The sequence below is a fragment of the Carassius gibelio genome, chromosome A9 (genome assembly GCF_023724105.1).
Source record: "Carassius gibelio isolate Cgi1373 ecotype wild population from Czech Republic chromosome A9, carGib1.2-hapl.c, whole genome shotgun sequence".
NCBI lineage: Eukaryota > Metazoa > Chordata > Actinopteri > Cypriniformes > Cyprinidae > Carassius > Carassius gibelio.
This window is the reverse complement of record NC_068379.1, coordinates 24,345,068-24,360,774: the sequence shown is the minus strand read 5'-3', so window position 1 is coordinate 24,360,774 and position 15,707 is coordinate 24,345,068. Positions and strand designations below refer to the sequence as shown.

The 15,707-nt window shown below is 36.6% G+C and overlaps 2 protein-coding genes across 4 annotated transcripts in view; one reads left to right on the top strand and one right to left on the bottom strand.

The window, feature by feature from the left end:
* The window catches only part of LOC128020041 (uncharacterized), a 455,114-nt gene that overhangs the window by 234,936 nt on the left and 204,471 nt on the right, over positions 1 to 15,707 (bottom strand). The gene's annotated exons all lie outside the window — the stretch shown is intronic.
* Positions 7,311 to 15,707, top strand: part of LOC128020036 (receptor tyrosine-protein kinase erbB-4) — a 295,490-nt gene continuing 287,093 nt past the window's right edge. The window contains exon 1 of one of the 2 annotated variants that reach the window (XM_052606565.1): positions 7,311 to 7,635. In XM_052606565.1, the coding sequence (XP_052462525.1) occupies positions 7,557 to 7,635 (79 nt within the window). In that variant the 5' untranslated portion in view covers positions 7,311 to 7,556. Of the gene's footprint in view, positions 7,636 to 12,449; positions 12,554 to 15,707 lie in introns of those variants that run through there. The other variant, XM_052606566.1, reaches the window with a different exon arrangement.

The window sequence follows — 15,707 nt, the reverse complement described above, 5'->3', positions numbered from 1 at the left end:
GGATAAAATATATAGTGCTAAATATAAAATACAACGATAAATGGCATTGACCTTGTTGACTCAAAATAACCGGCAAATCGTTTTTAACCGATTTACTGAAATAAGCTATCCGAACAAATTAGTTTGCGTAAGGGTCCCCTGAAGTGTGTTGAAGTGCGCAGCATTATTCTGTGTGGTGATGTAATTTCAACTGAAAAAGGTAAAGTGGGCGGGACATAGACTGTGTGCGCTGCCACGGTTCGCGTGAAACCAGACTTTTTTGGCACCAATTGAAAGGATATTTACACTGTCTGAATCGTTCTCTACCACCTATATTGCGCACTATGAGTCATTCACTGTACAAGCAATACTACACTGTGAACAAATGACAGATCTCAGCCAGCTCTTCGGCATCTATTTATAGTGCAGGGGGCGGGTGCTTCTGATTCTAGAGAGCATTTGATTGGTCAGAAGATTTGATGAGAAGATGAAGTATGATGTGACTTCAAAAAAAAAAAAATCGGCGGAAGTGACGAACTGCAAGCTTTGAGTGCTTATATCTTCTTAATGTACATTTTGTTACTGTTTTGGAGCACACTGCCTTATAGATAACCTTAAGACTAACATATTGATACTAACACATTAAAAAATACTAAAAAATAAAAAAATAATAATTTAGATTTCATGGGGACTTTAGTACATAGTACAAGTACATAGAAGGGGGACAAGCGTCTGCTAAATTAATAAAGGTAATGTAATGCAAATGTAAATAGATGTTAGGAAAATGACCAATCACAATGTTCCAAATGTTCCGATGATGAGTTTATGTTTAGTCAGCTGGCGATTTTTAAACTTTAATCTTTAATTTTCCTGAAATGTATAGCGTCTATGAAATGTAAAATAGCGCATTTAAGACTTAATTAATTGCAGAGACTTGATACTCAGGGTTTGAGGTAAAATAAACCCAGAACTAGATTATTTGACTCACTACACATAGTTAAAACATAACAATCTGAGTTCACTTGAGTTTCAGGTGTTGAATTGTATGGCCTTTGAGTCCCATTCATACGTGAGTCAGTGCTGATTATTGTAGCTCATTCTCTGGTTTCAATAATGATGACAAGTTCATAAATAATGCTAATTATAAAATAAAAGAACAGTTGATTTGTGGTGAACATACAGTATGAAGACTGTGGTTTGTATGTGCTGTTAGCTGGTAACTCCATTTCTTCAACCATGGCCTCCGCTTCAAGGAATTAACTGTATGAGCATGACTGTAAGTTTCTTTCTGTGGCCGTGGGCCTTTCATCACAACAGATGTAGGTTGAATAATTAGGAAATTGTGTAGACTGGATTCTGCTGGTGGTTAAGTGGTGGGAGTGACTTAATTGTGTGATAGTGGAAAGTCTTAGTGTACAGCAACGAACTGACACTTGTGCATGGACAAAATCACTCATGCACACGTGCAAACATACTCACGCTTACTAATACATACCCATACATAAAAAGTCAAGCTTGTGATCATCGCATGAGAGAGTTCACACATGATGTGCATGGTGTGAACCTCCTTTTCTATAAGTACAGAAATAGTGATAGCTGTGAATGTGAACCATCAGGTCCATATACCCCAAGCCACTCGAGACCGCAGGACTGCGCTCTTGTCTTTTTATAGAGACTCAGAGCGGGTTTCTCAGACCTTTTTCTGTGAGAAATAGAAATGTGCATGGCTTTACCCTAACGACAAAGCAACTGGTGTAATTATGTGACAAGCTGGAATTGAACTTTCGTTGTTTACTTGTGTCTGTCTTTCGCACTGTACAATTTTTGTGTCTGCTCAAAATGCAGAGTGCATGTTTTCACACAAGCTGAAGCCATGTACTAACACTCAGTTTACCCAAGACTGATGCTGCCTCCAAGTGGCAGAGGCCTTTTCTTTTCTTTTCTTTTTTCATTACCAAACTGGTGGAATGTTTTGTTCCCAAGTGTCCAGCAGATGTCATCATTTCAAAAAACAAAATGGAAGCACATAGTGTTTTGAAGGAACATCCAAAAAGACAGTTCTGTCAGTATTTACTCACTCTCATACAAAAAAATAAAGGCTCAAAAAGGGAGTTTTCAAAGCAGTGGCATATAAAAAGGTGGGTACATGATCTGTTGATGTTAAAGGGTCTACATTGTCCCAATATTTTATTGGAATCTTTAGTGTTTGCTGCTATTTGTTTTGCAAGGAAGACAAAATAAGAAATTGTCCATATAATTAATTGCACTAGTTTTCTGAAGTAGATCGCCTATGTGTGAAAATCACTGAAATTTGAGATCTAAGTTAAATATTTATATATTATTGAAAATTATTTAATAAAAGGTAAATTAGTCTAAGTTCCATAATTTTCTATCCTTTATGTGCAAATAAGTTGATGAAAACTTATTTAGAAATAATGTTTTTTTTTTATTTTTTTTATTTTTTTTGCATATATGATGTAAAACATGTCACAGCATATTTATTTATGTCTAAATGAAATGCTTAAAATGAGATTTCAGAGTTTAGGCACAGAGCAAGATTATGGGGCTTAGATTTTTGAAATTTCTTTAGCGAGTGGATAAGGATAAAATATCATATTTATTTGCTGTGCATCATGTCTCTGTATTTATGTTGTTAGTATGTCATGTCATGGAAACTTTTTTTTTTAATATAATTTCTTTATAAAATATAAGTTGACTTAGTGTTATGGTTCCCTGAACACATCGTTTTAATAAAATGTCACCTAAAATTAAAATGTACTCACTTTTAGGCCATCCAAGATGTAGATGAGTTTGTTTGTTCATTGTAACATGAATTTTAACTTTAAACCATTGCTTCTAGCCAAAAATTCTCAACCTCAGTTAACTTTCCTTTTTTTCTTCTTCTTCTTTTTTTTGGGGGGGGGGGGGGGGTGAATTATTCTTAAAACCTACACAATTGTTTTTTTTGTTTTTTTTTGGTCATTGCTATGACTTGATATGGAGTCTTAATCATTTTTATACATATTTTCGAAGTAACTATATCTCTTTTTGGGGGGGGATGTAAAACATTTTAACAGTGGAAAGTACACTAAATTTGTGTTCTTTAAATGTTAAGTATTTATCTGTGGACTGTCTCATCTTCTACTGACTTTGAGCCACATTTATCACACTGCCTGTAGTGCCTCTGTGGTCCTGAAGATGGCAGCATCCTATAGCAAATGCTTGCCATCATCTCAATGGTCTGGAGTCTCAAGATCGCTGTTAAAGCCCACTTAAATTTTATGAGAAGGCGTACGCATCATTACAATTATATTTCATCAGTCTGTTAGCCTATGATTCCATTCTCTGTTGAAATCTAACTCCACTCTAGTCATATGAGATGTCCCAGTGAAATGTATGAGTAACTTAAACCCAGTTGACAACATCTTCACACAGGCTGCTATTAGTAATCAGCTCTTAGCTAAACAAAGACTCTCACTATCTTGTTCACACTGTGATACATTCATATGTCTCTGTATGTGCTTTTGTGGGTAGATGTTTGTTATGAAAAGTCTGCACCGATGAAAACTGTGTGAACCTGAGTTAGAAATCTCTCGCAATGAGATGGTAGCAGAGAGCATTCACCGAATGGAAAACAATTACACAGTCACTGAATCCTCTTCTACGTTCTGATGAGGGTGGTTAGTGATGGCAGTGGACACGTAATGGTGTGTGGGTTTTTCACTAATGCTTCTCATTGCTCAGCGACTCCAGATCTAAGCTGCCTAAAGACAACAATTTGTCAATTGACTCCGGGCCATTAAAAAAGGAACAGATCATCAAACTTTAAAGCAGATTTAGATAACTGAATGCAGACTCATTCAAAAGTGCATAATTATGTCATAAGTTGGTAATTTGTACAGTGTGATGTATTGATCTTGATTATGGCCTGAGATAGTAAATGTAATTCTGTGTCTGTGTTATTTTCTCTAAAATGGATCATTTGTTCTCTGCAGTTCATTGTAGACCGATTCAGTTCAGTTAAAGAGTCATATGTGTGTTTAAACAGGAAATTAAACACAACCATAGTACTCTATAGAGTTTACTTGATATACTAGACTTAGTTTATCCAACAATAAAAAAAAAAATGCTCTGCAGTGAATGGGTGCCGTCAGAATGAGAGTTCGAACTGCTGAAAAAAAAATACCACACCACTCTAGTCCATCAATAACCATCTTTTGAAGTGAGAAACAAATTAATCATGAAAACTTTTTAACTTTAAACTGTCATTTTAGTCCATAATCCATAATAATAATCCAAAATGATGTGTCCAGTGAAAAAGTCCCTGTTGTTCTCTTACATCAAAATCCACAGATCCACAATTGTTTAGAATGGTTGTAAATTGTGTTTGATCTGTGCATTTTTCTCTCCTGATTCAGATGAGACAACTTTTTAACAGTTTGAAGTTTAAAATATCTTGATAGATCTGTTTATTACAAACACGCAACATTGGCTTCAAGGAATTTTAATAATTGGACTGGACTCGTGTGTACAACTTGTGGATTATTGCAATATTTTTATCAGCTGTATGAACTCTCATTTTGACGGCACCCATTCATTGTAGAGGGTCCATTGGTAAGCAAAGTGATGTAATGCTAAATTGAAATCTGTTTCGATAAAGAAATAATCGATAAAGGCCTGAAGGTGAGTTACATTTCAGTACATTTTAATTTTTAACTATTCCTTTAAAGAGTGAAATTTTGTTCAGACATGAAATTAAATGCAAACATATTGCTATATGGAGTTTAACCCCGCTTCATGTGCAGCCTATATTTAAAAGACATTGTTTTATGTGATGCAATGAGTTTTTACATGGATTGATACTTTAATAGGACTGCTTTTCTTTTGCTTTGATAACTAACACCTGAGTTATTATTTTAGTTCAGTTTGTGCTCTGAACCATGTAGCTATAATACATTCAGTCTGATATAATCTCTAGTGATTCTGATAGTCTGTCAGGAAATAGTATTTCCAGAATGTAAATCTTTTAAGTTTTTCCCTGAATTAACTAGCCCAATTCTCTGGTATACGTTGCTGTTGGTCTTTTGTGGCAGGCTGTTGAGCGTCAATGCCGTTTGAATGCAGGAAGTGTAATGGGAGATGGCAGGGGAGAGAAGGACACTAGGTGGAAATAAGCTCTGCCTAGTTTGATAAAGCCGCTTCATTACTTGGATATTGTGTGTCTGGAATCATTATGCATGGAAGGGCCTCTGGAGGCTCAGGTTTTATTTGCGGTCCTTGCACAGCTAACTCTCATCTATTAAACAAATCATGGAGTCATGTATTAGATTAGCTCTACACCCGGCATCAAGGGTGTTTTTGCCAACCAGCGAAACCTCTGCTATTCACTCTCCTAATCCGGAGAATGAATTATGCGATTGAGAGCATCTGGAAGATATTGTCATACATACCATTCTGAGAGATTTATTAAAGGAACAAAAAAGCCCATTCAAATATTTTGTCGCTTAATTGTGTTGTTTGGGCTCGAGCTGACAGATGAGAACAGGAAAGAGTCTTGTTAAGTGACAGCCGATGGTTTATAATGTTTATTCAAATTGAAAACTTAGTTACTTCTTTAAAAGAGCTTGTCGTGTGCATATAATGATAAGAAGGAAAAAAAAGCCCTTGTCATTTGGTTGGGTGGAAACAGCTTGATCTCCTACTGGCTCTGACCCTCGGTAACCCCAGATGTGTGGTGATGACTCCCTCCTGTGGTGAAAGGTCAGAACTACAGTAACTATGCAGCTATGACACACACCATCAGAATGAGCTGTCACACTGACTGTGAATAGCATGAAAAGAGTTTACAGGAATAAGGATGCAGTGAAAATGTAAATAAGATATGTTAGGTCGACCAGTTCCTGGTTTCTTGTAATCACCAAACAGCACGGTTATGTAAAATCTATAAAATTACTTTATACACACATGCATATATGTACTTGTATGTATGTGTGTATATGCATACACTTTGTATAATATGACTCTCTCTCTCTCTCTTTCTCTCTCTCTCTCTCTCTCTCTCTCTCTCTCTCTCTATATATATATATATATATATATATATATATATATATATATATATGAATGTATGTATACATTTGTGGGCTTTTGTACAATCCTTCGGAGATGTGTAATATTAACAAATGTATATTGAGGTGCACTAAAACATCAGCAGTTTTAGTCAACACAAAATAATAAAATATCCAAACTTTGTTATTGTATCTTTCTTTTGCTCTTGAGTAGTGTGGCTGTGTGACCAGTTTACACGAGGGTGTGTGTGTGAAGCATACCAGATGCTTATTATTGCATCTGACTGCCCTTGTCTTGATAGCAGGGGTGAGCGTGGAGTGTGTCATTGAAGGGACCTGGCTGAGTGTCAGATGGTAGCTTAGTGGGCCGAACCAGGAGTTTTCCAACCTTTACTGACCTATGGTTTCTCAACCAACTCTGGGACTACTAATTAATAATGCTAGATTTTCTCTGAAAAACTTCATAATATGGTTCCTTTCATTAATAACATGGAATGGCTCCTGGAGTAATAGAAACCTGTAAAATATCAGCCAATTTCAAGAATATTTCCAGCTCTTGAGGAGTCATTTAATCTTTAAAAGTCGCAAAACTTCTGTAGACAGTATGCATGATTATGCACTAAAATATTTAATGAAGTAAATATTTGCTCTTTTTGAGTGCAAGGACTATATATTGTTATTTTCTTTAAAAATAAATCTAAATGAAACAAAACAAGTCATGGACAACACGTGTAAATTAATTGAAATCTGACATTAAAAGGTACATAGCTTGTATGGTTTATATATTTACCATATTTACAAATAAACGAAAAGTGTATTTTATAAAAAAAATAAATAAAAAAAAAAAAAAAAATAAACAAAAAAACAGGTGCTACCATTGTACCGTGATGGTAACCCGTGGAAGTACTATACTTTTTTTAAAATATATTTTATTAAGTGTAGGCTACTACACACAAATTCTGTAGGCTATGAGCTTTATTCGAAATAACGACGTCATGCATTCTCTGACAATTCATGATAGGTGTTTTTAAACCTCCTGAAATTAGAACAAATGCCCTGTTAAAGAAGACGCCGTATGCAGATCAAGACAGGTGTATTTAGAAGCGAGCGCCTCTTGAGCCAATGAAAAACGTACGCTGAGGGTGGGAGGCCGGGCACTTTCCTAATTATACAGACTTTGGACCAATTAGATTAGCGGAGGGAGGTGCGTTGTTCGCTGGGGGCGTGTTTTATGCTTTGTGCCGTCGCAGCGCTGATGAGCGTCTGAAGTAATGGCATGAGCCTTGCGTCGAGATACGAGTACTGTACAGCGAATTTCTCGCACCTGAACTTTTACACTCTTTCCCGAGGACTATTTTACCATTTAAACGGGACGTATTATTACGTTATTTACTCTGTCAAGCAACAGCAGCACTTGAGAAGTCACTCCACCGCACTTGCGTTCCTGTCTTGACAAATTAAAAATAAAAATATATGGTGTTGGACATGTGAAATACACGGGCAACTTCAAACATGAAGCTGGCATCTTCTCTGTGTTGCCTCGGGTTTCTTCTCACTTCTGTGGCGGTCCGTCTGAGCGACTCGCAGCAAGGTGAGTAAACGACTGACCATCTTCTGTTGGTGTTTATGCGTCTCGTGCACGCACCCCATAAGCTCTGCTTACTTTTTGTGGAAGCTTCTCGCAGTACCCATCCTCTAGTGCGAGGAACCATTTTGGTCCCTGTTAATCTCTCTTAACAATAAAATTCTGAAGTATATGTGCGTTGCGTGATGGTAAATGAGTGCCATTCATTCACCAAGACTGATGCATAGGTTTCATGCATAGAGTCTTTATGTGTGATGGTGTGAAATAGGCTGGCATACAGTTGGAGCAGTGGTGTTCGGCACTGATAGAGCAGAATGGCACTGTTGAAGTGGCAGTGAAAGAGGCATTCAAGTCTCACTGGACGTTTGTTTTGTCATTCTCAGCCCGTGCACTGTTTGAGAAAGACTTTGAGTGGTCATTACTCCCCATGCATGTGAAAAGTCACTTCGGTTGCCTCGAGTCAAAACTGTGCGTGTGACTGCTTTATAGTTGACTTTTCTGGGGCTGAAAAGAACTTAAACTTTAAATGTCAGCGTGCAATCAAATGCACCATATTTCATTTCTTACCTTTCACATTTTTCGATGTAGACATGCAAAAACAGTGTTTTATGTAAGATGTTTTATTGTGTAATTTTAGTGGGAAACTCGTGGTCTGTTTCGAATGTGTTTTCATTGAAAGTTTGCTCAGCTAAACAGACTTCTTGTATTTGAAAGGCAAATAGCTTTATGACAAAATAAAACACATAACACGATTGGCAGATTTACTGTTTTATGACTTAATAACCTGAAAACACATTAGTGTGGTGTTCAGATCTCCACATGGTGGTAGTATATGAACCGAGATAGTCTGAATCACAATCTCTCTCTCTCTCTCTCTCTCTCTCTCTCTCTCTCTCTCTCTCTCTCTCTCTCTCTCTCTCTGTGTGTGTACTTTGACATTATAGTTTTTATGTATATGCATGCAAATAATGTCAAATTTAAAACATAAAAACAATGTTATTAAAACAATAGTTCCATGTAATATAAATTAAAATGCAAATAATTTAAGCAAGGCATATGAAACCCCCTCCCCACACACACACACTGAATGTATGTGTATGTCAGTATGGAACCTCAATATTGATTTAGTAGTATAAATTATGCTGTATATAGCGACCGATCCTCCATCACAGCCGAGATGAACTGACCTCATTAAAAGCATAAAAAAAAAAAAAAAAAAAAACCAATCAGTTCTTATGGTTTGGTACTGATATCGGTTTCATTGCCAAAGCCACTCGCATCTGTGCTCCCCTGCGCTGCCGGAGGAGATACTGGTCCAATTGTTATTTTAGACTAAATAAATTAAAAAGCCTGAAGGGAAAGCGATTTTAATGGGTTTACAGGTAAAACAACAACAGCACCATTGTAGGATATTCTGCAAAGTTACAGTAATTAAAAGTACATAAATAACACATTTATTTTGAAAATAAATGGTATAGCCTACTGTATAGCTCCAGATTGTTTTCTTTTACAGTAGCAAAACCTCTTTTGTGTGGAACATTCTTTTTAAGTTTCATGAAGAACTGTTTTGAAAATGTGGGTGTAAAGAACATTAACCTTAGCAAAAAAACAACCATTTTAACTGAAATTGTTTTACACTGACTGAACTGTTGTTGTGTATAGTTCAAAATGTTCTGTAGTGGTTTGACATGGTATGCTTAATCTAAAACTGTTGTAGGCTAAATGTTTCCAGTTTGTCTATGATTATTGTGTATGCAGGCTTTATGAGCCAATATTAATATGGAGACGTGACATTTTAGTACTTGTAAAAATAGATTTGTCACGGCAAGGCTGCATTATAAAAGAACATGTGAAGGTAAAAATATAAGTGATTAAAAGAAGTTTGGCATATAACATACAGTATACTTTTTCATATCCATGACAGTTTTAGTCATTGCATAAATACATAGTTTAATAGTATGAATAACTACTTATTATCTAACATTTTATATATATATATATATATATATGATAGGTAAAAATTGATAGCCTGAATGCACTGTAAATCGCTTTGTCTAAAAGCATCTGCTAAATGCATAAATTGAATTTAATAATATATATATATATATATATATATATATATATATATATATATATATGTCAATTATATGTTCATTTTTGGGAGTTATTGTTGTATCTCATCAGTTACAGGTAATAATTTGGGCAAATCTTGAAGTGCTGATTGCAGAGTTGATGAAAGGGTTAATGATGATGATGATGAGAGATCTGACCACTGCAGTGTGCTGTTGTGTAGTTGGCTGTATTCCTCATTATTGTGGTCTGTATCGATTACCGCTCCAGTCTGTCTGAAGACGGCTGTGAATTTAAATCAGTTTCTTCCATGACATTTAGGAAGCCGTGCCAGTAGCAAGACTTGTAGGGAATAGCAGGATCCCAAATATCAGTTTGTTAATCGGCTTAGTTTTGGATTAAATCCCGTCAATGAGACCGGCTGCTGAATAAAATTAATCGTTCAGCAATTTAACTCTCCTTCTCGCTATCTGATCTTTTTCTTGGATAGATTCCCTGTTACAATGGAGCTGTGTAACAAGCATGAGAAGTGAATAATATAGTGTACACTAGTTTCTCTTCATATAATACTCTTAATATTGAGAAAAATATTAGCCAAACTGAACTAGATTAACACCATTTTATTATTATTATTACGTAGATTGCATAAAGAACCTTGCTCAAGTTCATGTTTAAATTAAGGTAAGGCATTATTTTGTTAAATATTAGGTTATTATAAATGTAACTATTAAAATAAAGAATTTTTTTTTTTTTTCAAGCCTTTACATTTCTTTGTTAGTATTTATTTGTGAATGTGAATATTCAGTTTTTGATGACTGTGGGGAAAGTATTTTATCTTAGCTCACCTCTCAAGGTTTCATTCAAGCTTTTGATTGACAGGTCCCATATGAGGCCAAAGTATCCCACGGGAATCTTCCCTCTTTTTCCCCCTTGCTTCCTGGAAAAGTTTCACCAGTCTGTTAAATGCATTTTGAGTTTGCTGTCTTCCCTAATGGAATGCTTTTTAATTGCTGCTTTTTTTAATGCTGTTGTTTACTTAAACCTTTATAAAATGCAACTCCGTCTGTGGCTTATGATATAACAGACTGGTTTGTAAAGCATTGCATATTTATTTTCAGGTAGCCACATCTCAAGTGCACAGTTCATGTAAAAGTTTTCACGGTGTGGCACAGACAGGAAGCCCTATCAACAAAGAAGGGTATTTACTTTTATCGTCGCAGGCGAAGCACAGCATCTCGCGCTCCCTTTTTATTTCATCAAAATGAGAGGCCACAGTACTACAAACTCCTGCCCACACAGTAATAACCCATTGTCTCACAAAAATGTATTGGTCCAAGAAAGGCAGGCTAACCCCTGAGCCCGTGTGTCTCAATGGGAAGAAAAGAAGCCTTTGATTCTGTTAGGAGCGCCAACTCCTGCCAAGCGAAGGCGGTTTCTTGCGCAGCGTGCTGCTCTCTGCTCTGGCTCTGAGTGTCTTTCTCTCAATGGAGCTGCACTGACTGACTGCTGCTGCTGCTGTACATGCGCCGCCTCATCCTTCCAGAGGCTAATGGGAATTCAATGATTTGTTTGAGGATTTGATCATAGTAGACCCGCTGCTGGCTCAAAACGCATTGCTTATTCGTTCTGTCACTTTATCTCTAGCTCTTCGACTTGTCATAGATTTCTACACTGATTTAACCAACAAAAGCTGCCCTCTGGCTCCTTTGACAGATTTTTATGAGGCACAGGGATGTCTTTTTAAAGGAATAGTTCACCCAAAAAGAAACATCCTGTCAAATTTACTTTCATTGTATATAGCAACACAGATTTTTCTTTCGTGTTGCACAGTGAGAGAAACAATATGAAGGTAAGTAAATGACAAATGACTGTCCTTTTTAAAAATTCTTTAGCAAGATAACTTCTTATGATGTTTGTCTTGTTCACACAGAATGTGTTGCATTAAATATCTTGATAAGCTGGAACTGACACACGGAGGCACATATTTTTGATATATTATTATTCTGTTGCCCAACATTAACACTAAATGTGCTCTTCCATGTATAATTATGTAAACATAGAACATACTTTATGTAACACATATTTATATACATGCTTCTCTATTTAATAATATACAAACACAACTGTACAAAGACCAACAATTAATAAATAATAATAATAAAAATAAAAAAAACACTAGAAAATCCTGTTTTACTCTCATCAAACTACCTTTTTCCCCCTCTCAGCATCTAGAATTAATTAAAGTACATGCTCTTTTAGCAGTTACTAAGCAGAATTGTGTTACAGTTAGTGCCAACAAGAAGTATGAAATGCCTTTATAAAGCATGGATTTTAACACTTACAGATACCGCACAGTGTCCATAAAGGAGAGATACAGAAGGAATGTGAAGTGTGTTCATAATGTTGCCTTTCTTGTGTGAATTTATATTCACGTGCTGTGTTTACAATCTTCTGTTGCTTTGACGCATTACTGAACTGCTATCAGTATTCAAACCGTGGGTAAAAGGACATGGCAACTCATATGTAATTCATAACGCAAAATGATTTGCAGACAAAACATTTATTCTGACAATAGCTTTTCCCATACGCTGAGTGTCTAAGACAGGGGTGCCCAACCCTGCTCTTTGCAATCGACTGTCCTGCAAAGTTTGGCTCCAACCCTAATCAAACACACCTGCCATTAATTTTTAAGTGAGCCTAAAGACCTTAATTAGTTGCTTCAGGTGTGTTTGATTAGGATTGGAGCTAATCTTTGCAGGGCAGTCTATCACCAGGAGCAGGGTTGGGCATCCCTGGTCCAAGCGAATCACATCAGAAAGAAGTCGGCTATTTTCCTTTCTTGGTCAGTTACACGGTAAGTCAGAAGTTCAAATCATTTAACCTCGGACTGCGCTGCTCTGCTGGCTAGGGATGCTTTCTCTTTATCTAGTACAGCAGTAATTGTTAGATCGACCCCACGTAGTGTGGCTGTTTTCTTGATTCCCATTTTCACAAGTTCAGCAGTGATGTATTGAAACGAGAGCAATCTCAGCTTGAAGAGAATGTGCTGGAATCTAACTGTTTTGAGCTAAGAGAGGCAGTAGAATGATTACAGCATGACAACACCTCCTGTCTGTTTTTGGGCATCTCTGTGTAACTTTTGATATACTCTGTTCCCAAAAAAATGTCTCTGAGTTTACACCTGTGTGTGTGTGTGTGTGTGTGTGTGTTTTGTGTGTTTAAAAAAAAAAAAAAAACACAACTCAAAAACGCTAAAGACCCCATTTTATTTAAAAACTGCTGGGTTGTGTTTCAGTGTAGATGGACCAAAACAGAGACACTTTGGCGTGGCTGGCCACATTCGCTCAGCATATCATGCATGAGCTCATGCTCCTTTTTATACCTGCATGAATGGTCAGTAGTTTTTCTTTATCATTATAATATTATTTCTTTAATAATAATACAGAGTATGTTGAGGCACAAGTAAATGGTGCTATTTTTTAAGGATTTAATGTTAGCACTTAGATTAATATTTTGCTAAGGACTACATAAAGGTTTCTAAGGGAATTTTCAATGTAATTAGCTTTTTTTTTTATGTGCAAACCAAAAAAAAAACAAAAAAAAAAAAAAAAATGCACTGTGACACAAGTGCTGTCAAATGAGACTTGTGTTGAAACTTTGCTTGTTTTATTGTATGAAAGTAAAGCCAACATGATTTTGGGAGGTTTTCATGAACTTGCTAGGGTATTCTGAGTGGTTGCTAGGTGGGCCTAGTCATAGTGATCCCTTCATATGGCTCTGGTCTCTATTTCAATGTTTGTGGGATTTCCCATCCCCCCCAGCTTTTTTTTACCATGCAAACTTTGCAATACAGTTGCTTTAAAACTGAATATCTTCTTGACAAACCACACAATTTAGGTCTCATTCGTGTCTGGGAAAATACGTTTAAAAAGTGCCAAAAGTCATAGCCAACACTGCCGTTTGATGTAATTTAAATATTCCAGCTAATCATTAGCTAAAATTTTCAGATTTGCAGATTGTAGTCCATTTTACCAAAGTCAGAGTTGAGATGAACAGTTAAGTTTAATAATAGTTCTGTTAACTTTAAAGTGACACAGGTGAAAGAGTGAAAGAGTGACAGCCAAGCAGGCAATAAACAGTACAGCGGCAAACAGCAACTTGCTATTGTTTCACGCAAACTCAAGTTCAACCTCTCCGCTCTGACAAAATTCATAACGTTCAGTGCTCTGACTCATTATACAAAGTGCTATTCAGATGTACATGAGCTATTCAGACGTCCGTGACTGTGATGTTTGAGAGCTGCTTTTGTCCCCCTTTCGCAAAACCAAAGACAGGCTTTGTCAGCCTACAATTAAGAACAGCAGAGGGGCTGTTAATAAGTGCCATTCCGAGGATTTTCTTCTGCTTGAGGACAGAGATGGAGAAAACGAAACATTGGCTCTGATTGACATTACCAATCATTTAATACCGAGTCATCCTGCTCTCCAGGCTTCTCCCTCCGTCTGCTTCAATTCTTCCTTTCAACTTCTTTCATCCCTTTTCTTGTGCATGCTACAAAAGGAAAATTAGAAAGGAAATTAGTGTGACAATGGATATAGGCCTAATCTTTGCTAAAACGCACGCATTACTGCAGCGCGTGGAATTAAAAGCAATTGTACCGAATTAATTGTGCATCCCCAATTTCTTGTCATTTTTGCCCCTTGTTGTTCCCTCTGAGGTCGCTGACATCTAAGTGAGCTGTTTCTCCTTATTTAAACCCCACCCTCCTCCCCTTTTGCTTTTTCCGAACTCCTGAATAATGAGCTTAACAAATAAAATAATAATTACAGACTCGTGTTCTTGGCTATAAAGGATATGCACCTCCCTCTAATGAGCGTTTCATGTTTTTCTTTCTTTTGAGGGACTGCTGAAGGGCCAGTTTCTCTGTATGCCTCGCATTCTTTCTCTGTAATCCTTTTTTAAAATATTCACTGCTAATCTGCATTTACAATTTAATTACAGGAAGGCTTTGAGCGATACTGACTGTTTCAAAATGACTGTGCTACACAATTGGACTTAATCTTGATTCGCTAATGTGTGTAAGTAAATAACAGAAGAACAGTCAAATATGTGGATGAATGGATTGGCGCTGAATATTTTACTGGTACCTGTCTTTTAAGTTTATTTGTGGACCCTTTTTACAGACTGGTGATAGCAAAACAAGCAAAAAATAATAATTACTTTATTATGCTACATGTCTTCATTCCTGTTTCACAGACTGTGATGACACATTTGCACAGTTAGTGGTAATTAGAAAAACTAGCTATTTTTATTTAATTATTTAAATGGGCATTTATAACACTGCAATTTTGTTTTAATTACCTTGGCATTACATAATAAAAATAACATAACTTAAGGCAATCAGTTTCTCAAAAGTCCCCCAGTTATGCCATTACTGTGTAATTAAATGTTTGTATTCCCTCTTAGAGCCAGATTTTGATTGTGCTGCACGCAACAGACACATTTTGTCCCCACTAATGAAGCGCTTATGGATATGAGCGGTTATAGGTGATTTTGCATCTTGTAAGGAGACATCAGGGAGAGGGGAAATAGAAGAAAAGGGAAATGTGAGTGCAAATGAAAGATTTAGAGGGAAGGAAAAAGACACTGAAAAGAAAGTGCTTAAGAGAAAAGTGAATGCTTATGCTATTTATGAGAGTAAAATGGAGAAACTTGAAATGAAAATAAATGAGAAAGTGAAGAAAGAAGCAATAGTATGATTTAAAGATTGAATAAATATGAAAATGAAATGACCAAAGGTGGAAAGGGAAATGAGACTGAATTACAGGGTCAGGCCAGCGCTGCGTCTGCTGATCTCTAACGTTGGCCAGCAGTTTATGCCAGTCTCTGTGGACCAGCAGTCACCTTGGTGCAGAGGAGAAATAAAGTCGGCCGTAAAGGCACATAAAGCACTGAATGAGAGGAAAGGGGGATAGGCAATTGACCTTGGCTGGCTGACTGACTCCAGG